The sequence below is a fragment of the Panthera pardus genome, unplaced genomic scaffold, assembly GCF_024362965.1.
Source record: "Panthera pardus isolate Hobbes unplaced genomic scaffold, ASM2436296v1 HiC_scaffold_26, whole genome shotgun sequence".
Lineage (NCBI taxonomy): Eukaryota > Metazoa > Chordata > Mammalia > Carnivora > Felidae > Panthera > Panthera pardus.
The window spans coordinates 22,464,806-22,491,547 of NW_026526832.1; the positions used below are offsets into that span (position 1 = coordinate 22,464,806).

At 52.9% G+C, this 26,742-nt stretch overlaps 1 protein-coding gene across 3 annotated transcripts in view; it reads right to left on the reverse strand.

The window, feature by feature from the left end:
• KLHL29 (kelch like family member 29) overlaps positions 1 to 26,742 on the reverse strand; it is a 311,078-nt gene that overhangs the window by 38,521 nt on the left and 245,815 nt on the right. For all 3 annotated transcript variants that reach the window (XM_019450776.2, XM_019450763.2, XM_019450767.2), the window contains exons 4-5: positions 23,728 to 23,869; positions 20,698 to 21,210 (exon numbers count right to left, since the gene is read on the reverse strand). In XM_019450776.2, coding sequence (XP_019306321.1) covers positions 20,698 to 21,210; positions 23,728 to 23,869 — 655 coding nt within the window. The remainder of the gene's footprint in view (positions 1 to 20,697; positions 21,211 to 23,727; positions 23,870 to 26,742) is intronic.

Genomic DNA, 26,742 nt, shown 5'->3' on the forward strand with positions numbered 1-26,742 from the left:
AGCATATACCTCCGGTGGCTGCATGGGGTGGAAGGAGTTCCCCAAGGGGGGCTGGGATGTGAAGATACACCTGGGAACCCGGCCCTGGCACTGGGGATCCTGGCTCAGTCTGCTGTGGTCAGCCCCGCAAAGGTCACACTCAGTTTCCTCTTTCTGTAGTTGCTGCATCCAGAAGGTAGAGGCCAGACCATTTGGGAGGCTTTGGGGAGCCAGAGTGTGAGCTCTAGGAGGGTAGAGAGTTTTAGCAGTTACACATGGTAGGTGCTTGATACATTTCTGTTGGCTGACCGAACGAACGAACATTTCCTCCACAACATACAGCTGTCCTCAGTACAGTGTGAGGTGGGGAAGGCGTGGCCTGTCCCCCTGAGGGAGCTCACCTCTGGGAGGGCAGCTGTAGACACCGTCCCCCATGGAACCAGTGTGCAGTCCACATTGGGAAATGTCTCCTAGTTGAAAGGCCAATTCAGTTGAGCACAGATCTCTCTTTGGGTGGTGCTGGTGGTAAGAACGTGGCAGAGGGGTATCAATCCTTTCAGATCATTAAGGAAACCCAGTGACTGGTATTCCGGTTGGGTGCTGGGAATCAGTTCAGGTATGATTCCATCTAAACAAAGCTGTTACAGCAACCTCTCCATCAAGTACAAAAAGCTTTGAGCCACTGGTGACAACCCACCCATCCAAGCCCTAATGAGTCCTGGAATCCGGTTTAGTGGAGAGAAGTCCACCACGTATTGGGATAGAGGGCTTGGCCTCACTGGCCACCCACCCTCCCCACTCAGCGCCCTCAGGGGGCATTCTTAGTTCTTGTTGGCCCAACTTTCCAAGAGGAAAAAGAGCTTTCACACTCAGAAAAATCTCCGCCAGAGTACAAGCTGGCTCCAGCTCAGCTACCAGCCTCCCCAGAATTGCCGCCCGGGCATGTGACAGAGGCCCAGCCCCTGGAGAGCACTATCTCCCTGCTGCCTGCTTCACTCTTGCAGGCTTGAATTGAGCTTCTAAAGGGTGATTTTATTCTTTAATTATTTCAGTCTGACCCTTCACCTCCTCAGCTTTTCCAGGCTGTTTGGGAGATTCCCTGTGGCTCCAGTCACTCAGCAGCTGTGTGATAAGGGACAAAGGAGATAAAGACTTCTCCTTTGGAGGAAAGGGGGAGTGATTAGCCCTGGAGACTCTGTGGCTGGTTGGCTGTGGGCCTGGCCACTGAGTCTGGGTCTGTTCCATGTCAGGCTGTTGTCTGGAGGGACCAGCCTTTGTCCACATGCTGACCCTAGGGAAGCCTAGCCATGGGCATTCTGAGGCTTCCCTCCTCTTTGTTGAAAAATGGCTGGAAAGGTCAGAGGTGAAAGGAAAGTATACAGGATAAATTTCTGTGGTCAGCTGGATCCGCCAAGCTGACAGCAAACTAAACCAACCAACATTGTTAGGAAGCAGCCCTGCCCCCTCTCCTGGCTCTGGGTATAGATGTACTGTGGGACTAACTCACTCAGGACCTGTGGACCTGGGGTTCGCAACCCAGAGCCTAGATTTGAGAGCCTAGAACCAATCCAGAGCTTAGATCTAGAGCCCGGAACAAACTCAGAATTTACATCTAGAGCCCAGAGCTTAACATTTAGAACCTAAAAGCCCAGACAGAGCCCAATGTTTGATGCAAAGGCTAGATTCCTGATTTAAAACCCTGGAGCTCAGACAACTGGACCAAGTCCTGAGAACCCTCCCAGCCCCAGAGTGCTAGAAAGTTCCCTCTGCTGCTTCCAGCCTTCTGATTGGCACCTGACAGTGTGTAGAGTATTAATTATGGTCAGAGCTTTTCAACATGCAATAAAAAGCCTTTTAAACCATTCCGGTGGGAGGTGATTAACTCTATTAAGTGGCATTATGGATCTTCCTATCTGTTGCTTTCATAAACATAGTTGTAGGCGGAATGTTTTATTAAGGGCATAAAAATGTCCCACATTACAATGCATAAGCACATATTGATGTTATATTTCTTTACTGTGCTGCACGCCCCAGTCCCCAACCACTCCGAAAAGAAACTACATGTCTTAATAATTTATGCTCCAAGTTTTAACCAGGATTATCAATGGCAGCTTTTGAGGTTTCTCTTTTGGCAACACAATAGATCATAGTAAAAATGCACCGACAAGCGATGTGTCCGTTTGATTTTTTCCACCTGAATCAGCAGCCCAAACTCCAGACACAGCAGTTTAGGGCAAGCAGCACACTGAAGAATTTAAGTCTAAGCATTTAATCTGTTCTTTCCATAAATTTCTGCTGCTTGTGCTTTATAATGATTCTACCAGAGGAAGTTTATTTATATCGCAGATTTTCAGCATCAGCACATTGAGAACACAAGGGCGATCGCTCAGTCAATAGCTTACAGCCATGTATAATATCACTCCGGAAATCAAAAGCCCATTTGAAGAAAAGAAGGCTCAGATTAAAGTCACTTTAAGACATCAATAACTTGGAACTGGCTCTAGAGAAGTTATAAATATCCAACCTGCGCATATGCAAATAGGCGCTCGCAGACGCGCCACCACCGCCGCGCGCCCGGGAACCTCCCGCGGCCCCTCCCCTCCCCGCGGCACGTGCCGCCGCGAGGGGGGCGGGCCCTACACGTCACTGGGGGCGGGGACTCTCCGGGGCAGAGCGCCCTGGCCCTCCCAGGCAGTCAGCCGGAGCCGGAGTCACCCGCCCGGTTTGGGGTGTGGGCTGGGCTTGAAGGCCGGCGAGGAGTAGAAACCCAGCGTTAAAACCCAATGGGCAGAAGAAACTGGCGCCTTTCTGCGTTGCTTCCCACGTGCCAGGTGCTGGGCCAAGGGGCACTTTAATTACATCAGCCACCCTTAGCCGTCTTTCTGACACCATACCTGTCGTGGCAGCCCAGGGGCCCCTCCCCTGTCTCCTTCTGTTGGGAGAGTGGCTGGCGGGAGGAGAAGGAAGAGGAGGAAGCACCGGGACTTTGTAAAGCCCCACCCTGGGTGCGTGCATCCTGCCTCCCCCTCTGATACCCACCGATTCCATTATCTCATTTTATCCCCGAGGCAACCCTAGGACAGAAGGTCCCCATTTTACAGATGAAGAAAATGAGGTTTGGGGAGAGTAACTTGTCCCTGGCCAGAGTGGAGGCAGCAAGGCTTGAATCAAGCTCTGCTTAATTCAAAGCCCTGCTTTTATAGTTTTAAACCACCGTAGTTTGGTGCTTCCTACTTGTCCTAGCACCCTTCCTCAAGGCAGAGCAGGCCCAGGAGCCTAGAAGAGTTTGAGGTCACTTGGGAAGGTGAAGCCCAGGGTCCAAGGAGCATCATACAGGATCATGATGTAGACAGAGGAAGGAGATACCAGCAAGTTGGGGCTGGGTAGAACTGGCTCAGAAGGCAAGCTGGAGGGCTGGCTGGCAGAGATGAGCTGGGGTGAGGCCCCAGAAGGGTGGAAGGAGCCAAGGCAAAGCCCAGGGTCTGGAGCCAGCTTGGGGCCTGGGCTCTGGTCTTGAGATGGTGAGAGGACCTCAGGCTTTCAGGAAGGGAGGGAAGGCAGGAAGGGCTCAGACCCCAGGTGGGGCTGGTGAACTCAATGGCCACAGACCAGCGGTTGTACCATCCTGGGCAACCTAGAAATTGCCAAGGCCACAAATGGCCAAGGGCTTATATGGCTAAAGATCCTGAGATCACAAAAACCTCTCAGGAGAAAGGGGAATCCTGCTCATTGCCCAGGAGCATGACATGGCCCTGCATAGCATGAGGATCCATCAAAAAATGAGTTACCTGCCCTCAGTGGGCAGCAAGAAGATAATAAGGTTAAGCCCTGCAAAAGTGTCTGGACAGGAGAGAATGTGACAAAGGGCTGAACATGTGAATGAAGTTATACACAATCATAGAAGCTGATGACTGAAAGTAGACCGCTTTCTGAGGGATGGCTTTTGCCTAAAGATGTCCTAACTGTGTAGCCGCTTCTATGTCCTTGCTCAAGATGTCTCATCTCCTTGGATTCCCGCACTCCCTGTTCTATGCCCCATAACACTGTGTGGTTTACACTTCAGTACCGTGGGCAGCATTGAGTACTTACAGCTATAGTCATTCACCCATTCATTCATTCACTCATACGTTCAGCCAGTATTTATTGAGCACATACAGTGTGCCAGGCACTGGGGATACATTGACGAACAAGAAAGACCACAAGCCTTGCCTGGTGGAGCACTGGTTCTGGAGGATGTTTGGTGACCTGCTTGTCTCCCCCTTCTCAAAGGCAGGCATGGTTTAGCTGACTCATGAGGGCTGGTCAGTCCTGCAGAGGTGTCCTCAGTCACGCATTTGACTGCTGCACTAGGTCCCAAAGCTCCCAGCAAATGGCTATTCAGAGCCTCAGGCCTCCTGACTCATCATCTCTCTTCCCTTGTTCCTCTTGTGCTGGGGGGTTGCTTTTGTTTTTTGGAGCTCCTTCCCAGGACAAGGGTCAGTGGGGGCGGGGCGGGGGGGGGGGGGAGGATTTCTCCTCCCGAATAGTAAGGCCAAGTCCTTGTAGGTCAGTGACCTCATCCTGGGAGGGGGATTATACCCTCTTATTCTTCCTGCCCCAGTGCTATGAGGGCTCCAAGCCAAGCCCCAAATAGACCTTAGCAGGGCAGGGAAGCGGCCCCCTGGCAAAAGCAGAGGGGGGCTGTGCACATGTGCGCAGGCGCTGCCTGCCTGTCTGGGGGCTGGGCTATAGTTGGAGTCTGCTCAGGAGGGTCTCCTGGATGAATGGAACATTCAGAGCTTGGGCTTCTCCCCTTACTGACCAGGTCAGAGGCTGGCTGGACACCTGATCTGTCCCCAACTGCCTCCCGTCTCCAGAGGAGGAGCTGGATTCCCGTGGGCTGGGGGCTGGGAGGACACCAGTTACCTGAGCCCCTCTCCCCTTTTTGGCTGTGAGAACTAGCTCTTGCTGGGATGGCATGTTGCACTTTTCTGGAACTCTGAAGGGCACTTGCATTACTGTCTCCTGTACTTCCTTAGGAGGGCTCTCTGGTTTCTGTGTGGCAGCTGCAGGGGTTTCCGGGGATGGCCCTGGGCAACCCTGATGGGGTCACACCTCACTTTCCCCAAGGAGGACAAGCTGCCTCGGCCCAGGTATGAGCACCTTTGGGAATCAGAAGAGAGAGAGGCCAGTGTTGGCTGAGGGAGGAGGGGGCCAGGAGCTGGGGCTGACCAGAGCCACACCTTGGGTGGAGTTAGATGTGACTTCTGTACCTGTTCTTCCGCTCAGGGGACTGTTTGCTGCTGGGCCCCCACCTGGCTGGGCTCTGGCCTAGACCCTGGCTCTGGAGTCCCCTGCTTGGGAAGAAGAGTGAGTCAGAGGAGAGAACAGTCATGTCAGCGCTAGGCTGCCACTTGACCCTTGGGGTTCCATGTGGTGTGGGTGTTCTGGGAAAGTTTTCTGGAGGAGGAACCTGCTAAAGGCAGGTCTGAAGAGGGGTGGGGCATTGTGAGTAACGTGCAGAAGCTGAAGTGAGTGTGTTGTTGGGCAGGGGGCCTAAGGAGCAGGCCTGTGGGGTGGGAGGGTGGAAGAGGCTGGAGGGGTCAGCAGCCTTGAGTGACAGGTGAGGGAGCTTTGTGAGAAATGAGGACCATTGAAGGATTTTGACTAAGGGAGGGCCTGGTCACACGGTGCCTTAGAAAATTTACTTTGACAGCAGAGTGGAGAGTGGCCGCGAGAGGGTAGGCCTGCAGGCAGGAAGAGCTGAGGTGGGGGCTCCGAGGGGCCGAGCGAGGGTGGGCGGTAGAACTGAGACCATGTAGAGGCTGATCAGGTGGGAAGATCACGTGAGGGCCCTGGAGGCCAGTCAGGTGGGGTGAGTCTGAGAAGATGAGCTGACAGGCCGGAAGTCCCTGCGGGGGCTGGGGCTTTCCAGCAGTGGGCACAGCTTGGGTCTGTGCGAGGGCATCAAGTCTGGCTGCATGGCCACCTCCAGCGGCCTCTGTGGGGACTCCGTGTCCTTGAACCTTTGGAGCTTCTGCATCCAGCTCCTCATTGTCTAAACGAGGAGGTAGAGAATCAGTGTGTGTGTGTGTGTGTGTGTGTGTGTGTGTGTGTGTATGGTGGTGGGAGTGGGGGGTGGCAGGAGGGTGGCTGAACTGGGCTGGAAGCCAGGCCCTTTCTGTGCCATTACAGCAAACACAGCCTTGCTGGGCATCCTCAGGGCCGGACCCAGAACCTGGGACTGAGGATATTACAGTGCGTATATGGCCAAGGGCAAGGCTCCAGGGCCAGACGGCCCAGTGTCCATCCCGACACTGTCCCTGATCAGCTGGGTAAACACGGGAAAGTTACATCATGTTTCTGAGCCCAAGTGTCTCATCTGTAGAAGGGTGGTTAGAACCGAGGCTGCTCCCCACGGCTCTTGTGAGGATTACATGTGTCAGTGCATGGGCCACACTTCCAAGAGCGTCTGGAATGTATATACCCTCAATAAGTCACTTTCCAGCTTCTCATATTGCACAACTCCAGGGGGCGCCATTCACCTCACACTCATCAAGATTTCTTTTGTTATTGTGACAGTTTTCTGGTAGATGGCAAGCAAGGGTCTTGAGAAAAGGGTATCTTTTAAAATTTCACAGAAAGTTGCTAAATTGGCCAGCGGCGGGGGTGTTCTAAAGTCATTCCCAGTCGAGTGGGGGAGACAGACATGAAAATAGACCATCAAGATGCTCGCTGGTGAGACGGGTGAGTGAAGTCTGCACGCATGCTGGGGTGAGCTGAGGAGAGGATCTGATCTTCCTGAGCTCCTCTGTTCCTGGCTGAGGCTGGTGCCCCAGAGTAGTGACTCGAAAACTGGGGTGTTACAGAAACCCCAGCCTCACAGGTGGTCTGGGGGCTGAGAGGGCCTCGTGCCAGGCTCTCTGACTGTCCTGTCCCGACTTTATTGCAAGAGGTACCATGAGGCTGTAGCTCAGTTCTGAGAAACCCAAGTGCCTTCCCGCAGAATGCAAATGTTGAGTGCTCTCCTCTGCTTTCAATTCCACTGTGGGAAAGGCAGGCGAGCACAAAATAAATAACCAGAAGACCTCTGCAATCCGGCTCCCTTGCCCCATGGTGATTCCTGACTAGCTCATAACTCACCTCCCACGTCAGACAACAAGGCAGGCCTGCAACAACTCAGCAGTCTCCTGGGGGGCCTGCTGGCCCACCTTCCCCTGCTCGCCTGGCCTCTCCAGCCCCAGGAAAACCAAGCCTGGAGCTCTGTCTATAAAGGGGACATGGTGGCCTGTGCTGAGCACATGGAGGGGACTCTTATGAGGTTTGTGCAGAGCCCTCCCCTGACTGCTGCCTCCTGTCCGGTCAGCAGGCAGTGAAGGCCAGACCCTGTCACCCCCCCACCCCCACTGGGCTCAGCAAACTGTGCTGACTGGGGCATCTTCCCCACCCTGATGACAGGGGGTCAGGGCTGATTCCTGAAAGGAAGGGGCTTTCCTAATTAAGACCTTTGAAGCTCCGGCTGGGGTTATGCCCTAGTGGCACAGGCTGTTGGGTCCAGGAGATAGAGACTCTTACTCCTGTGTGGGTCTTGGTGGGGAGTGTGGGACCCTCAATGAGGGGAAGCAGGTTAGGGGAGGAGGACTGAGACAAGGGGGGCCAAAGAAAGGGAGATTGTAAGGTCTAGTTCAGATGGTGATGCTACTTCTCCCCAGGGCTTCTCATGGTCATTTACTTCAGAGGCCTGATGATCCCTGAGGGCTTTTGTCAGGCAGATGAGAGGTGGTGGGGGGAGGAGGGGGAGGGAGGGAGAAGGAGGGAGGGAAAGGGGGATGCTTCAACTTCTCTGTTCCTGTGCCTATCAGAGCCTTGGGAGCTTGGAAGGTTCTGGAAGCAGGACACCCAACTGGCCAACCAGCTCAGATGAGGCTGATCTGGCCAGAGTGGGGGCCAGTCCCCTCCTACCAAGGCCAAGTCCTTCGTGCTCCAGGGGAGTCCCAGGCCTAGGGGAGGAGAAGATGCCAGCCGGGCCTCTAGCTCAGTCCTCTAGGCCTCATGGAGTCCTGAGCTCCCTCCCAGAGAGGACTAGTGAATTTTTCCTGCTCTGCTGAGCTCCTTCAAAGATATCAGCACATGGTTAATCTTCCTTCTGTTCAGAAATGCAGAGTAATTTGCCCGAATGGGGGTTTCTGCATATTTATACTAATGTCTGTGTTTAAAGCTTATGAGACAGGGAATTGCTGAGAGATGTCCATTAGCAATATATACAGACTGCAATTATTTCTTTATGGTGTGTGGTTTGACTGCAGAATATTTTATTTCAATGGAAGTAGCAGGCTTTGCCTACTGTGTTTTCTTATGGGCCCAAAGAAATCAATAGGAACAGAAGAGAAGTGAAAAGAAGCAAGAATAAAAGGAGTGTGACCTTTTAGGATTCTGGGAGCCTTGACTATGCTACTCCAGGAACTGCCTCCGTCCTCAGAATCTCAATGCATGCAGTCAAGTGGGGGCAATTCCGTACGTTTAAGACTGTGGATGAAAACTTGCAAACCCTCCCTGGGACAGAGGCAAATCTCTCAATTCATTCCCTCCCACCAGAGACACGCAGGGAATGGGAGCAAGGGGGGTGTCCTCAGAGCACCCCACTTCAGAACCTCCAGCACCTCCCCCCGCCCCATGTCCACCCCAGGACAGAAGCTCGGAAGAGAAGCACGTTTTGATCTGAAACAAAATAAGTTTCAAGCTTAGAGTTTCTCCAACTAAGGCTGTCTGGAATCTGCTTGGATTCTGGTAGAAACCCAACATTTTCCAGGATGTGTGTGGAAGGATCCGGAAGACGGAAGGATCAAGACTGTTTCAGAACCACAGAACTGGAGCAGCCAGCATGGAGGCCAAGGAAGGAAGAGCCTGCTGGCGAGTTGCAGCGAGGGGGGGCCCAGCCTGGGAGAGTGTGGCCAGGAGGCCAGGGGAATGCCTCTCCACTGAGGGTCCCACCTGGGCTCACTTGGGCTCCACCTCGATGCCCATTCAGCTTCTCCTGGCTGCTCAGGTGACTTTTCTGTCTTGGTGCTGAGAGGGGCCTCACACCGGACCTCCACACGCTCTGGAAGAACACCTCAATTATCAGCCACTGGAAGGGCACCATTGTGCCTGAGGCAGTCTCCACGCACAACTGTCTTAAAGGGCTTTTTGGCTAAGAGAGGCCAGTCTAGCTGGGCAGAGGAACGCAAATGTCTTTGTGAGACAGATACGTCTAAACTGGCAATGCCATTGTCCGCCCCTTCTACTGGGGGCCCCAGTGCCTCTTGGTCTTTCCCCTTCACCCGCCCTCACTTCCCTCTTCCTCTGGTTGGTTCTTTGCACAACTGGAGCATCTCCCCAGTCCCACAGCCATTTCTTTCCCGCCAGCCTCTGCCATCTCGTGGCCTCCACAGAGCCGGCTCCCATCTGCCACCTCAACTTCCCCTCGGCAGGGAGGCACCATTCTTTTCCGGCCTCAGAATAGTTCCCTGAAGTCAGCGCTGACTTCTCACTGCCTTCTTGCACAGAAATCTTTTCCAAGAGGTGCCGGGGTCCAGAAGAGGGACAGATGGTCCCTTTCTTTTTATAACACGGCAAGTCTTTTGAAGTGAAGAGCTATGAACACAAGTTTTGCCTTCAGCAGATGTTCTGTGGGCACAACAAATACCACTTTGTGTTCTTCAGCAACTGTGAGCAGTGTTAACTGGGGAGGAGACTGAAATTGGGCAGAGCATCGGTGGAGCATATTCAGGGGGCCCAGGGGCCATGGCGAGAAGGTCCCTGTTCAGTCTCAGTCAGGCTGACTGCAGACTTGTGTTTCTGCTCAGCCAGTTCCAGGTCTAGGCTTCCTAGAAACCGTGTCTGCTCACCTTCCCCAAGCCCAGGGACCACCCAGCCGCACTTCCACCCGTGCAGGGGCCACCTGTGAAGGGCTGACGGCCGAGCTGTGTTCGTGTGCACCTCTTCGAGCTAATCCTGAGGCTGGGTCGAAAGCTGCGGGCTGGGGTGAATACTATTCGAGATTTGTGGTTGCATTTTATCACTTTCTCCCTTGAGCACTACGGGGTTGTCCAGTCCCCATGGCTGTACTAGGCTGATCTGGGGACTTTGCAAAGGACAAGAATGGTTGGCCAGGCATGACATCTGTTGAGCTCCTAAGGAGCTGAAGGCTGTCTAGATGTCAGAAGCCAGTTCCCAGGGCTCTGCCCTGGTGGCTCCTCGGGCATCGGTGACAGGGGTACCAGGCATCAGTTAACTACTTTGAAGTGGCCGTGCTGCTGTTTGGTGATTTCAAGAATTGTGTTCATTTAAAAGGGCATAAGCTCAACTAATAGACCTCATTAACTTCAAAGATCTATCATTTTTGCACGGAATTGGCTCCTTCATAGGATGGCTGGCTCCATTAACTTTATTGCATTGGCAATACTTTGTATAAGGTGTGGGAGATGCTGCGGCAGCAAAGAATGTCCGGGGCTGCCCGATCCCAAGCTCCAGTGGCATCCGTGGTGGCCGAAGCCCTGTCTGAAGTCCCTTCCGAGGGTCTAAAGTCCCTCACGGGTTTACTTGAGGAATTAAGTCCACTCACTCACTCATTAAGTCCGTCTGTCACACGGTACTTTTAGAGATGAGGAAAGAAGCCAAGAGTCACCAATTTATGTTGAGAAATATCAGACACGTGATCCTAGGAGATGTAAGACAGCCACCGTGACCCATCTTTAGCCCAGACATGCTAAGTGACAAGCTAGGGAAGCTAGAAGGTGTGGTGTAGTGAGAGGGGAATGGGTGTCACAGGCAGGAGGTTTTCATCCTGACCCCCGTTCCCCCTCTGCCACTTACATCTGGGCAAGCGTCTTATCTGAGCCTTGGTTTTCCCTCTGTGAATCCACCTCCTAGGGCAGCTGCAAGGGTTACATAAATGCAGAGTGAATGTACAATGAATATAAAACATCCACTCCACGTCCTTCCGAAAGACAAGGCTGCATCTGCTGGCACTGATTGCCGCTCCCACTCCCCAGCTGTGCTCTCCCGAGCAACTCCTCACCTTCTCTGTTGGTGAGAATTTACTCCTGAACAATAACTCATCCCCCCCTCCACCTCCTCACACCCCTTCATACCACTACCATGAATATGAGAGTGGGATAGTGCCTTAAAGGTTATTTAGGACCTCCCCCATTTTGCAGGTAGGGAACTGAGGTTCAGAGGTGTCACTAAGATTTCACACTGCCCCAGGAAACTGTCTCTAGAAAAATCCCCTGTGAAACCATCCCCACTCAAGTGTCCTGTGTAATTACTTCATCTGGTGCTAGGAGTTCTTTACCTGGAAACCTCTGTCCCTGCAAACCAAAAGCCACATGGAGACAGGACCCATTGGGCCAAGCTGCTCTGGGTCACGCCCATGGGGCACACGTTGCCAGGCTGCTGTGATCAGAGCGGTACATCCCACAGGAGCACAGTGCTGGTGCCAGCAGCTCCACCAGGCATGAATGCGAGGAAGAGTAGGGACCAGACACCCACGTACATATGGGGGTGGGGGGCAAGTCATAAGTGGTACCATGTAGGCAATGGCTCTGGGAGTGTGGTTTGACTGGGGAGGAGACAGTGTCCAGAAAGAAGATGACAAGGACAAACTCTAACTCCATTTGCCAACCAGACTGACATGTACCCTGTTATGGACTGAATTGTGCCCCCCACCCCTCACCATTCGTATTTCGAAGCCCTACTCCCAAAGAGACTGTATTTGGAGATAGGGCCTCTAAGAAGTTAAATGAGGTCATGAGGGTGGGACTCTAATCCAATATGACTCTAATCCATATAAGACAAGGAAGAGACACCAGGAGTGCTTGTCCAGGGAAAGGCCATGTCACAGCAAGAAGATGGCCATCTATAAGCCAAGGAGAGATGCCACACCAGAAACCCACCTTGCTGGCAGCCTGATCTTGGACTTCCAGCCTCCAGAACCGTGAGGAAACAGATGTCTGTTGTTTAAGTTGTCCAGTGTGTGGCGTTCTCTTATGGAAGCCCTGACACACTAATATATAGCCCATGACGTTGGTCCCACAGGAAGTGGTGAAAAACAGATGTGTGTTTGCCTGGGATGTGTGTAGATGCGGGTCTGAGACACAGAGCAATGGCAACATTGAGAAGTCAGTTGGAAGAGAGGAGGAAAAGGCAGTGAGAGGCCAGTGGGCAAAACCAGAAAGTTCACGACGCTGTGCTAGGTCATCCAAAAGGCTCCTGGGAGAGCTAGAAAGTAAAACAGGGCATTTTCTTGGTGATGTACTGATGAACACTTGGGCTTCCCTTTAAGACACATTATTTTAAAGAAAGAGAGTTACACTATGAAAATAGGCAATGGCAACCATTTCAACAGATAGCAAACTTCTGGCCATTATTTTTCTTTAAGCAATGTACACAATGTTTTCTGTTCCTCACATGCTTCTGTTATTTTGACCTTTTATGTTTCTAGGATAGTAAGCGTGCTCTTGAATGTAAGGTAATTTCAACCAAAGCCAGTGTTCCGCCATGTTTTGTGTGTATGGTTTGGGGTGCTATGCCCTCCCCATCACGTGGGGACAGGCGGCAGGTGTGCCATAGCTTTGCCAAGCACTCCTCCTTTGAAAACTCATTCCCAACCTAAAAAACTGAAAAATGTTAAGGATCAGCCTGACAGGACATGCCTTTCCTAGCAAAGACAGCACATATTAGATGTTTGCACAGTGATTAGGCAACAGGAAACTTGCCACCTAACCTGTCTTGATAGGAGAGAGAAAGGTTTACAAAGAATTTCTGGACCTCGAGGCACACCATGATTTCCCAGTCAGGTGTTAATGGCCCTCAAGGGTTTCCTACTTGGATCACAGCCCCTGAAGGCCAAGGGGGTCTTCACTTTACAAGGCCAAAGTGGCCTTCTAAGACCAGAATGACTTGACCTTCACCAGAATGAGTTGAACTTGCAAGACCCAAATGGCTGACAAAATGGACTCTTGCCCAAGATCAGGGATCCTTATCCAGCCATCACTAACTGGGTAAGTAAAGCAGAGAAGCTGGAGGAAAGTCCAGGCTTCCTAAACTTTGGGGACCAAGGGGTCAGGGACTAGACTTGGGTCCTTAAGTTTAAATCACTAGCTGAACCTGTATCAAATCAGGACAGGCCCGATGAACCATTTGATTAGAAGTGTCTGTGTGTGTGTGTTGCTCTATGACAGAAATCATACGATTTCTTGAGAAATCATAATTCTGTGTCACTGGCACTTAAACATTCTTCCCTAAGATGTGGCCTCTGTAGAACTGCTTCCCTTCTGTCTCCTCCCCTCCATCATTCTGACTGCCTTTGAAGGCCCAGTCTACACTGACCTCTCTTTTCCAGCCCCTATGGTTTTTACTGCTGGCTCCCCCTGGACTCCGCAAGCGGGGATGCAGCCTTCTCCGGGGAGACCGCCATCCCTCCCAGCACCTGCCACAGTGTCTGGATGAAACACGGTAGGCATCCCCACAGGGCCTCATGTTCAGTAGGACCAGAGATCGATATGGGGCATGGAGCTAGCACATTCCATATTATCTTTTGAGTGGGAGAAGCTAAGTGTGGGTCTCGCACAGTTGGTGACTAATACTATACACATTACTTGCTCAATAAATGCTTGGTGGTGCAGCAGGGAAGGAGGTGACATGACTCAAGCCCTTCAGGGGCTTCTTCATGTCAGTGATCTAGAACATAGTGGTCATCCCTGCTGGTATCTGCGTGGGCTTGAGACTGGGGTAGCTGGTTTCCTACTGTGGGTCACTGCCATTTCCTGAAGCCCCTGGAAAGGAAATGTTCCCTCCCTTTGCTCTAATCTGAAGAGCCCTCTAATTCCCATGGTGTCTTGACTCTGCTGTCCCTGCCTGTCAACAGTTAGGGCCAGGGCAGGATTTCCGATCTCAAAGATGCTCAGCAGAGATTTGGGGCTGAAAGTCCATATGCTATTTCCAGCTCTGTGTACTCAGCTCAGTGAGGAGGGGGCCCCCATGCACCTTGCTCTAACTGTGTCCTGTTGAGCAGAGCGTCTCTGAGAGGATTGTACAGAGGCTGGGGTCCTGGGGTCACCTCCTGCTCCAAGAATGACATGGCTTCTGGGTGGTCTAGCGGCCTTTGCTGCATCTTTCCGCTTGCCTGGTTCACTCATCATCAAATGATCCGTTAACACAACAGTTAAGCCCTGGACAACCCTCCAATTAATGATTAACAAACCTCAGGAGGATAGAGCCCTGTGAAGGGGAGGAGGGCTTTCTGAGGCAGGGCTGGGGCAGGTACTGCCCAAGCGAGGAGGAAAGACCTCGTGTAGACAAAGTGTCAAATTCCACAGGCTCTGAGACACATAAGTTTTGAGTGAGGGTGTGTGTGTTGGGGTGGGGGGCAGCCTAGAAAGGGGAAAAATTGGGTTGAGGGTCATGTCAATCAGATCTGGGGGATTATTTTGAGCAACCTTGCTTTAGAAACAATGGCGGGCCTGAGCTAAAGGTGTGCCAGACAATGTTTCTCCTCCAGGATTCTTTACAGTAGTGCTGGTAATAACAACAGCTAGCATAAATGTGGGTTTACTATGCACCAGGCACTGTGTTAAGACTTTGCATACATTATTAAGTCCTTAAAACACGTCTGTGAAGATGGCACTATGATTATCTCCATGTTACCGATAAGGAAACTGAGGCTCAGAGACACCAGTGTTCTAGCACAGTTTCACTGTGGGTTAGTGGTAGTGGAATTGGAATTCTACCCGAGCAGTCTGGTGCAGAACCCGGGCTCCTGGCCACCCTCCACGCTGCTAGCCACGTGCTCATAACCCACTCCCTCCCTTGCATCCCTCCTTGGTTGGTCTGCGGGAGTGACATAATTCTGTTTGTCCCACCTACTGATCTGGCCCTGGAGGAGGACCCATGCTGGGAGTCTGGCACCCTGATATCAAGCTGAGTCTCGCAGGATGCTGAGATCCCCTGAGGGCAGACAGGAGAAGCCCTCAGAAGACAGACAGCTCCTGGAATTAGGGGGAAGGTGTCAGCAACAGCCGGTCGTTCTGGTTGTTATGGCAATGTGGAGGGCTGTGAAATGTTACATCGCGGGAAGGCAGTTTCTTCTGTCCAAAGTGGACCCCTAGGAACTAGGTGCTTCAGACATCACGGTGTTGACGCAATCTCCCAAGACTCCCAAGGCAACCTGGTCTTTGGCTTTCTCACGTTACCCTGGGTGCCTAAAAGGCCACAGCACTGAAGAGTGGTCCTGGCACCAGTAGTGAAGATAATAGTAGCAAAGACTTTCACATTGATTACGACATGCTAGACGCTATTCACAAGGGCTTTTATCCCCTTTTATAGATGAGGAAGCTGAGGCAGAGTTTCAGATCGCATTTGCTCTGGGGCAAGCATCTGGGTGGAGGTGCTGGGGCACAGGAGGAACTTTGAAATAGATGGTCTTACGTTCCCAGCAGTGTGGGACAGGTATGGGGGCAGTGACCGGTTGCAGAATGAACTCTCACAGCGGCACTTTCCTGTGTGCTGGGGTAACCAACCTGCACTCACCACACAGAGGGAGGAGGCAGCTGGTGAGAAGTCAGAACCTCAGTGCTGACTTGCAGCCCAGTGCTCTGTGCCTTCTTTCATCTAACCCTTCTCAAGCGTCTCTCGGCACCAGGCACCGGCTGGGATACTGGGGGTGGAACGGGAATGGGAGGGATTCTTGCGGCCCCCACCCCAGTGCCTGGCAGTCTAGCTGGCAGAATGATGCAGGAGCAGGGTAACTGTTGCAGGCACGCGGCCAAGCCCAGAGCACAGCTGGAAGGGAGACAACCCTGGGCTTAGAGTGACTTCGGGGCAGCCTGTGAGCGGAACGGCAGAGATGAAGGTAGAGGCGGCGAGGGGCTGGACACTGAGGCACCAAGTGAAGGGTCGGGCACTGTCCTGAAAGGAGCAGGGGCTGTTGGAGGCATTTGGCGGGGAGTGACAGGACCGGACTTGCGTTTTGCAAAGGCCACGCTGGCTGGACCTTGGACCTGGCTGGGAGGGGATGCACTTGGGGCCGGGAGGCCGCCAGTGCAACCAGAGGTGATGGTGGCCTGAAAGGGGAGTGGTGGTGGGGATAGAGAGATGATAGATGCAGAGGCGGCAGAATCAAAGGTGTTTTTAGACTCGGTGCATAAGGGGGTTAAGGGCAGGTCAAGGACAACCATGGGCTTTGACTTTGAACTCCTGGATGGACTCATGATGTCATTTCTGAGACGGAGGCACAGGAAGAGCAGGCCTGTGGGAAGATGATTTCAGTTTGGACATTTTGTGCCTCTGTGCTAACCATGCGTGGGCAAACAGCTTTATCATGAATTCCCAGCTGCTTCTAGAATGTGTACTGAGCAGTGTGCCCTGGCATGTCAGAGGGTAGGGTCTGTGCTGGGCTCTACACTGGGGAGAGCAGGCCAGAATCCTCCTGCCAGGAAGGTGACGCATCCACTCCCTTTCAGGAATGGGGACACCGTGGTCCCACGGAGCTGCTCCACCAGGGGCTGCCAACCGGATGAACAAGCTTGGGTTTCTCCCATCTCCTCCGTGCTGGGGGGGGGGCTCTGATTCCCAGCCCTTCACTAGCTTCTCTCTAGACCCAGGCTCAGTGTTGACAGGAACGATGGTTTTCAGAGTTAAGAGGGCAAAGTACGATGTATGTTCATGTCCACGATCTCATTCAATCTTCCTCTATATCTGGTGAAGATGGTACTCCCATCCCATTTTAAAGATGAGGAAAAGGAGGCTCAGAGAGGTTAGGAGACTTGTCCCCGTCACACAGCTGTACACTATGCCTCAAAGTATCTTTACCAGATCCTGTCTTTGCCACTCATGGAGACAGGGTGGCTGCTGTCCAAGCAGAAGGCAGCATAGAGACAGAGCTCCACAGAGTGTGGGCTCAGGGGCAAGGATGAGAAGGGAAGAGGTGTGAAACCACAGGAAGGGGCTGTGCACACCCCACAACATAGCTGCCTGGCCTTGGGAACCCTCGTGGCCCCTCACCCTAGGCCTACAAAATCGAAGGTCAGACGAGACAAGCCTCACCATTTCAGGTCAACCTGGATTTTGTTTTTTGGTTCAGAAGCAGGTAAGAACAGGTGCAACCTTGCTTCTCTCTCCTTGGACATGCAGGTAAGAAATATAATCACCTTTCTGCAGCTCAGCTCACCGCTAGTCTGGGGCTTTAAAAGGTCTCTGGCTACCCTGTTAGCCACCAAGAACCCTTTGTGGAAAAAGATAGGGGATGGAAAAAAATGACACCAATAGATTGCACCTGTGCTCTGACACAGCTGGGCTCACGTGCAGTGACATCAGACTTCGCTCATCTCACAAGGCCTGGCATCGGCCACCAGCTCTGCCTTTGGATTGGTTCATGGTTTCCAATCCAACCAGACAAGGCCTCAGGTATTTTATAACAGAATTCAAATGGAACTAATTCTTTTTTCCTCCCTTATCACTTTGCACACATGAAATCTATTTTAATTAGTTTTCAATACATAATCTTTTTTTTTTTTAAAGAATGAAATCCTATGGATTGTTCCCACCCCCAAATTGTTCTTAGAGAAGGAAAGATTTATCTTATAAGTTTCCTAAGAAAATCTATATGTGCTCAATGCATTTAAATAACACTCATTAACGCGAACTGCATGCAAGCTGGCTTCTCTAGTCACAGATGAGAGACAATCGCTTGACCTATTGCAAATCAAAAAGCATTTCTGCACCACCTTTATTTTTCAATTGGTTAAGTTTTAAATTAAAGTCCCAACGCCCTTTTTGGGAAGGCAGACTAACATAGCCCCAACAGAAATTTCAGCTCAGTCGATTGGAAGATAATTATAAGAAACAAAATGTGAAATTTTAAATCAGGGCACTAATGAAGTCTAAAAATACCGGTGGCCCATCCCTCTGGCTGGCGAGACCTGTTCCTCATGGAGGGGATCTCTCCATAATTACTCAACCCCGTGAGAGGCCAGGTTGTCATGTCAAACAATAGAGGAAAATCGCGGGACTTTAATGAGCTAGATCTCAAGGAGCTCCATGGTGAATCTTATTATAATGCCGGGCAAGCTTTCAAACAGAGAACAGGAGAAAAGTTCTTTTTTTTTTTTTTCTTAAGTGGAGCTCTGACTAGTGTTGATGTCATCATGCAGTGCCTCCTGGTTCCCACTTGGAGCCAGCTGTCTGTCATTTAGGAGTGTGAAATCAATTGAGTTTTGGAGATGTAAAATCCCTAGGGGCAAAATTAAAAGTGACCCAAATCCAAACCCACATGGTCTTGTCAGGAATATGATTCTCACATGGCAAGTTTCAAAGATTTGGTTTCAAAATTCTGGTTTCTTATTTTAAAAAATATGCAGTTTGACATTAGATCTGACAGACAAATTGTAGCTGTAGCAATAAAGGCTTTTAAGATTAGAAATGAAAAGAGAAATTACTTAAAAAAAACAAACAAAAAAAACCCAACAACCCACCCAGGCTTGAGTTTGGAGACATTTGTACGTTCATGCTTCATTGTCTTTCTTCGCCACAGATATAAGGGGATAAGTCAGCTGATGAGGGCCGTAAATAGAGAAGTGAGTTGAATGTAATTTCTGGGGAAACCACCTTCTCACTGGTGAACTATGGAAATCAGCGTGACAGATGGGTCACCGGTTGTTGTCGGCTGGAGCCAGGGTGGGCGAGGCGGGTCTCACTGGTCTACCGGAAGGCAGGGCTGTGGACACCTTCTAGGATTACCCCATGCCTGGCTCTCACCTAGCACTGAATCCGCCCTAGAGGGGCTGGCAGAGTGAACCCCATTGGGGGCCGTCTCTCTTCTTCCTTCCTGTCTGTGGGCTTGGGTTCACCACAGAGGATGCTTCATGCCCTCTGGCCCCAAAAAGATGTTACAGGTGTGGTTCTGCAAATGGCCAGCTGGCCCAGTGTGCACAGGGGCCAGCGGGGGCCTGTCTCTACCACCTGTAACTTCCTGATCTTATGGGTTCAGGTGCCTGATGATGGATGCACCTGTGCCTGGCAACTTTGGGGAGGCGGATCTCAGTTCTGTGCTGAGCCCCAAACCGTGGACTTCAGACCCAACGGGGCCAGTTACCTTTCAGCCCAGAATAAGTCCTTTTCCTGGATGTATGTCTGAAACTTGGCAAATTGCCAAGACCTTTCATCAGCCCTAGGAGGCCTCTGGGGGTGGCGGCAATGCCCCCGTGGTTGGGGGAGGGAAGCCCACCCAGTGCCTCAGGCTTTGGCAGGAGCAGCCAGGATACCCAGTTCTCAATGTATTAGAGCTGGAAGCATACAAACTGGGAGTAAGTTTTTTTTTTTCTTTTTAAAGGGAGAGAGAGCTTAACCAAAACAATTCAAACAAAAAATCAATTTAGTCAATTTTTTTTTTTAAAGATCTTAAACAAAGCAAGGGTTTACCAGAATTTAGATGTAATTTTCTATAATTTTGTCATTTAAAACTAGTGCTGATTTCCAAAACAAAGGCAGTTGGGGCGCAATCAGATTGGGAATTAAACCCAATGGAGATCTAGACACGGCTTTGTTGTTGGGATGCTTGACGAGGTCTGAAAATTGCTCAAAAGGATAAAGAGAGAGATGCATGAGAGCAGGCAGGAAAGAAGGGCTAGTGGGAGTCGTTCTCTGCGAAGAGGCAGGGACCCCTGCCAGGCTACCTCCAGGAGCTGTTAGCAAGGAGAATGAGAGGTTGTGCCCAAAGGTCCACACTTCCTAGAACCATCTACTGTCCCCTTTCTAAGAGGCCTGTGTGCCCCAGCAGGGAGACTGCCCACCATATGCCCTCTTGCCTGCAACTGGGTCCAGGCCTGGCTGCCTCCCCTCCCCACTCAGCAAGAGAGGGGCCTGGCTATCTGGAGCTCTAAGGGATAGTGAGCAAGTCTGGGGCAGATGCACCCCACCAGCCTAACCTCTGTGGTCCCGGTCCTCCTGCCCCCTTCCGCATTCCGGCTGGATAGATAGATCCCTCGGTCAGACGTCAGGAGCGATGCTCTTTGTTGTAACCCTATGGCTGGGGGCTCATCTGCAGGCTCTGTTCTCAAAGATCTGCCTTGAAAACAGGAGGTGCTCTTTCCCGGACCCTCACAGAGCCACCCTTGAGTCCTTGAAACAAAATAATCGAAGTGGCTCAGGATGGTCTGTGAGTGTCTCTTGGGGAGACATTCCTTTCACCTAACATCTGGGGAGCTGCTCTCATCCAATGGCACAGCACAGGGCGCCTTTCTAGGGAAGGACACAGTTCACATCCTGACTGTTCTCATGGGTGGAAAATGCCCCACAAAAGACTATTCCATGGAACCCTAAGAGGAGCAGATGATTCCTGCTCATTCCACACTTGGCCTGGCTTTGGGGTGAAAGGTGAGAATGGCCTAAGGCTTGGGCTAGAGGCAGAAGGACCCTGGACTTGGCAGGCTCTCCCCTCCCTCCCTCTCCTTGCCCGCCCACATGTCCTCGCCTAGCTTGTCCTTCCCTCCTCCACTTTCCCCTCTGCCTCCTCTGTCTGAGGCCGGACTGTCTTGGGCAAGGGGAGGCCCCACTACTGCTTCTGGGTTGGGTGAGGCCAGTGAGGGAGCTGCTGGAGAGCTCAGGATGCCAGGAACACACTCCTGTCTGCGCTGTGTCGTGGTGACCACTCAGGGAGGCACAGGTGTGGGCACACGGGAGCATGTGAGCAGCGGGACTTACCTTTGGGGTGCCCAGGGTCGGTGAACTCATACTTCCCCACGCCAATTGTCCGCAGCATCTGCAGCCCATGGGCCGAGTCAGTCGTGGGGGGCCCATTGGTGGCAGGGGCACCGCTGGGGAGGGTGGCAGACGGCTGGGCTGGTGCTGGTGGAGGCAGCAGGGGCCCTGCCATGTGGCCGTTGCCCACGGCAGTGGGTCCCGGACGGGCCACCTGCCCCACGCCAGGCAGTGTGGACATGGCCAGGGGCTGTGGGCTGGCGTACAGGGCCTGGGCCGGCATGTTGACCACCACGCTACTCAGTGGCTGAGAGGGTGGCTGTGGGAGCGAGTAGTGGCCTGGCATCAGCGGGAGCTGGGGCCCCACGTGGGGAGGCAGTGAGGGGGTCACCCCAATGACTGGGGCCTGGACGTTCACAGCCGGGCTGAAGGTAGGAGGCTGGGCCACTCCATAGGAGTGTGCGATCAGGGCAGGCTGGTTCCCGGCGGCCACCGTGGTCACCCATGGCCCTGTGCCTGCAAGGGAGACAGAAGAGAGGTCATCTGCCGGATACACATTCACTCAATAAACACCGACTGTCCCAGGCCCTGGGCTGGGTGGTAAGGTCACCGAGGTGGACAAGACACCTGCATCCAGGACCCCCCAGATGAAAAATCTGTGATTACGGTAGCGTTGGGGTACATGAGCAGATGGTCGTGGAGGCTCAGAGGGGGAGCAAAATCTACACAGAGGCAAAAACACAGAGAGAAAAAAGCAGAGTCCTTCAAAGAATTCTCGGTTCAAATCTTGGCTCTGCCATTCATTAGCCAGGAGCCCTGGGCAAGTTGCTTTTCTTCTCTGAGCCTCATTCTTCCCATCTGTCAAATGGAACCAGCAACACCTACCTCAGAGGTCTCCTGGGAAAAATTGAATGAGGGAAATGTATTTGGGGGAAAAAAAACTAGCAGAGTGGCTGGTATGTGTTAAATGTTCCATAAATGTTGGTGTTTTTCCTTCCTTTCTGGAGAATAGCTGTCTGGAGGAGGTGGGGAGAAAGCTAGATTGTGAAGATAGTAGGTGTTTCCTGTGCAAGGCGAGAACACCAGAGCCTGGAGCTGTGCAAGAGCCCTGTGGTGCAGGAAGGGGGAGCAGGAGGTGGGGGCAGTAGGGGAAGGCTGGCAGCGGCTGTTTTCCACTGCCTTGCTGGGGGACCAGGCTTTCTCCTAAGCAGCCTCTGCATGGCCAACCCTGGGGGAAACAACAGAAATGCATTTTGGCCCTTAAAGATATTTTGACTGAACAAGGGGGTCCAGACACACGTCCTGAGACTTGACACAAGATTTGACACCAGCTGTGCCCAGGTCAGGCAGAGCAGGGCCAGGTTCCCCTGAGCTGCGCAGACATTGAGGTGACCCAAGTGGGCTTGTGAGTGAAGCCAGAAGATACTGTGACAAGGGAGGGCAGTCTGGGTCACCTCTGACCGAATGAGTGTGGGGTTAGGTCTCCATCACCCAAATGCCACCTTGGTTTTCATGATGCCACTGGAGTGGCAGTGTAGACTGGGGGCAGGGAGTCTGAGGAAGAGAGTGGGGGACAGGGAGCCACTCAGGACCCCTAGTTCCAGAGGCTAGAAGGGGAGCTGGGAGCTCTCTGACAGAAAACTAGAAGCTGGAAAATGTTGGTGAAGCAGTGCCAGCAAGATTCTAGAACAGGCTGCTAAGGGGGATTGTCCCCAAGCCTGAAGACGGTATCACTGTGAGCTAGGCTGCTGTCTTAAGGACAAGGTCCTTACAGCCCTACAGATATCTGACACCCACCCATCCTAAGGTCCCTTCTCTCCAGGATTAGCCACGGAGCCTGGAACAAGGCACCAGAGCTTCGGAACACAGCTCGTGACTTCTCTGATAACTCTGGTGAAGGTATGAGATGGTGGGCCATGGTGGTGAGTGACTTATGAGCGGGTGATTGGCTCAGAGGATGCTGGGGACTGGAAGGAGGTCTCTAGTGATGTGGACCGAGTCCTGCTCATCACTTTTACCAATGATTTGGATGATGATAGGGAAGATATCAGCACCAACTCTGCAGGTGGCATACTGGGAAGGTTAGGCACAGGTCAGCAATAAAAGCTGGAATCAAGAGTCATATGGGAAGATACTGACAGGGACTTGCCCTTGAGTCCCCACACCCCTCTGCCTAAGGTAGACTGAGAGAAGATGGACAGGGGTCAGGGTTACTGCCTCGACAGTCTTGGGGTCTGACTGGTGACAGCGCATGTCTGTGGCTAGCAGCAAATCAGAGGTGATCTAAGACTGCAGTGGTCAAAGTGGAGGGGCTGAATGAAGGGGTGCAGGTCATAGCACGTGTGGGTTCTTTGCGTGGGGCTCTGGCACCGATGGAGGCAGAGGGAGAGGTCGTTCTCTGGAGGGCAAAGGAACTGGCCGCCACGGGCTCTGGAGTGTGGCTGAAGGGCCAAGGGTGTTTATCCCGCAGAAGACTTGGAGGGGGGATGGGTGGGTGTCAGATATCTGTAGGGCTGTGGGGTGAACACGGATGTGTCCTGTGTATCCTAAGGGGAGGTCTGGGACCGATGGGAGATAACAGGGAAGGCTTTTGTCATAGTCAGGGCTGACCAAAGAAGGCTTGGGGGGACGTAGGAGGTGGGGAGCCCCCAGCCCCAGGGGGGTGGAGCATCCCACTTCTCACGTAACCGTTGGCAAGGCAAAGCCTCCCTGGAAGGTGTGACTGGAGAAGTGGGCGAATCAGAGTCCTGAGGTTTGGGAATGACTATTCAAAATAACACAAAGCAGATTCAAAGTCGCTCCTGGGATGTCAGTCTTACTTCCTCAGCCTCCCCAAAGCTTTCTCGAGTAGCAGAGAAAGCGGCAGAGACGCAGCTACTGCCCAGGCTGTACAGCGTCCCGACCCCCATGCAGGTGTGGGCTGCCGCAGGCCCATGGGCCAGGGCCTGCTGAGGAGTCACAACATCCAGGAAGCCTCCAAACCCCGCTCCCAGCCTCCACGTGGGAGTCTCTGGCTGCCGTCCAAGTACACACCTGGATTGTCGCTCTCCCTCATCTGTTTGGAGGGCGGCTCATCAGTGTCCCAGGGCGTGGACTGATTGATGGGCGTCTGCCCCCACCGGATGCTGGTCGTGAGTCCCTGGGACTGACTATCCGCTTTGGAGATGCCGGGAGCCTGGGGAGAAGCAGAGCAGGGGGATGAGCATGGCCTGGCGTGGGCTGCTGCCCTGGGGGCCCATCTCCTGAGCACTACTCCTGCTGCCTGAGCCACAAGGCCACACCCAGGGCCACCTGGGAGATGCGGGCACTTTGGGTAAACTCCCGCCCCCAGGAACACCCAATCCAGTGCCCCCCTCCCGCCCCCACCAGCTGACACCCTCTATGACCACCCAGTCCACATGAACTATCATAAAGGAAAGTGTTCTGTGCTGTGAGATGTGAAGTCCCCCAGGCCGTTGGATTGTTAATAAACTGCAACATTTATGGGCATGTGCTGAATACCAGCTGTGTCCTCAGTCTAGGCTCAGTGCCACCACGTGTCTGGCCTTCTGACATGTGAGAGGACGGCTTTCCAAAGCACCACCATTGGGCCCCATATCAGCCACTGGGCCCCCCAATATGCCAGTCCATGGAGGAGGCATGGGGGGTGGGGTGGGGACTGAGGCTCATGGGAGGACAGCTCGGAGCAGGGAGCATCTTCCCTGGGACCCTCTTTGTTGTGAGAAGGAGACAGGCTCTCCGTTTCAGGATCTCATTCTCTAATTTAGATATTTAGATTAATGAGAAAATGAACCCCAGGCTGAAGACAAACATTAGCACTGCACTGGTCTCTGAGCTACTGCCTTGATGGAATATTATATAGTCATTAAAAATCATGTTTACTAAAATGCATAATGAGATGGCAAAATGCTTACACTATCATGTTAAATGAGAAAAGCAGGACATAAAGTGACACAAATATAAGCTCATATGTAAAGCAATATGTGCAGGAGAGAAAAAAACAAAATGTTAGCAGAGGTGTTATTCTTGGTGACAGGAACATGGGTAACTTCTATTCTCTTGTCTATACCTTTCTGTATTTGCCAAATTTTCTACCAGGGCCATGGCCTTTGTAATAAGCCAGAAAAGAAGAAGGAGAAGGAGGAGGAGCAAGAGCAGGAGGAGGAGGGAGGGGGGAAGTTGGAGGAAAAGGGAGAAGAGGGAAGGGGAGGAGGGGGGGAAGAGGGCAAGAAGGTGGAGGAGAGGGGGAGGAGAAGGGGGAGGGGAGGGGAAGGAGAAGGAGGAGGAGGAGAAGGAGGAGGAGGGGGAGAAGGGAGAGGGGAAGAGGGGGAGGGTGACAGGGAGGAGGGGTAGGAGGGGAAGGAGGACAAGAAGAAGGAGAAGAAGGAGGAGGAGGAGAAGAGGGAAGAGAAAGAGGAGGAGGAGGAGGAAGAGGAAGAGCAAAAGGGGGAGGAGATGGAGGAAAGGGGGAGGGGGAGTAGGGGGAGGGGAAGGGGGAGGGGAGAGGAGGAGGAGGAGAAGAAGGAGCAGGAGGGGAGGAGTGGGAGAAGGAAGAGAAGGAGGAGGAGGGGAAGGAGGAGCAGGAGGGGAGGAGGAGAGGGAGGAGCAGGAGGGTGAGGTGGAGGAGGGGAAGGGGGTGCAGGAGGGGGAGGAGGGGAAGAAATCCAAAAGCAAGTTGGAAAGCCTGGGACTGGGATAACTGGGGTGTGTGTGGGGGTGTGAGTCTCAGCAGAGGTGGTTTCTGGAAATTTCTGCAGTTCCCAGGAGTGCAGCCAGAGCCCAACCAGGTTTGGGGTGAAGGATGTGGTGGGGTGGGGGGCAGAGATAGCTGTGCACCAGGGACAGTCACAGAAGCTCCAAGAGGCCACAAGGGGCATCTGTGGGCTTCTCTTTGGGGAAGGCCGTGGTCTTCGTGACTTCTCACAGAAGCTGACCCAGTGTCCCAGCGGTGGGGGGTGGGGGGGGGGGTGGGGAAGGAGCATCGCCCTCACTGGGCCTCTCTGAGCAGCTGGAACAGCCGGCACGGGCGGATGGAGGGGATGGCCATGGCTGACAGCACTTATTGGGTCTTTGATGCACAATGCCTATGACAAACAGCACCTGCTTGGGGCTGGGAGGAGCCGTATCCCATTAGGACCTGTAGGCTGCACTCAGCTAATTGCATTAGGCTGCACTTTATCTCTGGCCTGCATTTCAGAAGCTTTGCTTCTGTGAACAGAGCAGGAAACAAAGGGAAAGAGTGAATCTCCTGAGGAAAGAACAATTCAATGGACAAGATTCCTTCTCAGAGGCCCCTGCCCCATTTCTGTCTGTGGGACAGATGGGAGCTTGGTTGGGGTTGACTGTGATGGCGGGGGTGGGGGTGGAGGGGGGGAAGGGAGGGGGGAAGTTCCATCAGGAACTCATGGAACAGAAGTGTGGCTTCTCTAAACAGCTTTCCAGTGTGCCCTGTCTGCAAGCCTCCTCTGCATTCCCAGGTTCCCCTGGGTGCTAGGGGGCTCAGAGGTGCAGAGGTGGCTTCCCGTAACCGGCGGCATCCGAAAGGGAAGGAGCCTGTGCCTTGTCCTATTCAGGGCCCTGGGTAGGGGTGAAGTTTGAGTGGTGACACTCCAGCCTCCTGGGGCACCCTCCTTCACTGACAATGCAGAGACCCGACCTGCCAGTAGGGGGCGCTGCAGCCCCTCTCTGCTGCACCCTGGCAGGTGGGCAGGGGATGTGGTTCCCGGAGGCTTCTCAGGCCAGAGGTAGGTGTGGTTTTCAGGGTCCTCCCACCCTTGCCATTTCTTCCCTGCTGAATCAGAATCCGTGCCCCCAACCTGGTGCTTTGACAGGGTAGGGAAGGGCTCTGGAAACTTGGAGGTTCTGGTCCGGGGCCCTTACATCAAGACATTGCCACCAGGAGACGGGGTGGGGGTCTCCTCCTCCAGAGTGGGTAACCAGATTCTGAACTCTAAAACTTCAGGAGTTCCTGTTTCTGCCCTAAAATTGGGGGTGGGGTCCTGGACTTGAAAAACCGCACACTTTTTCAAGGGCTTAGTCCCTTGGCTC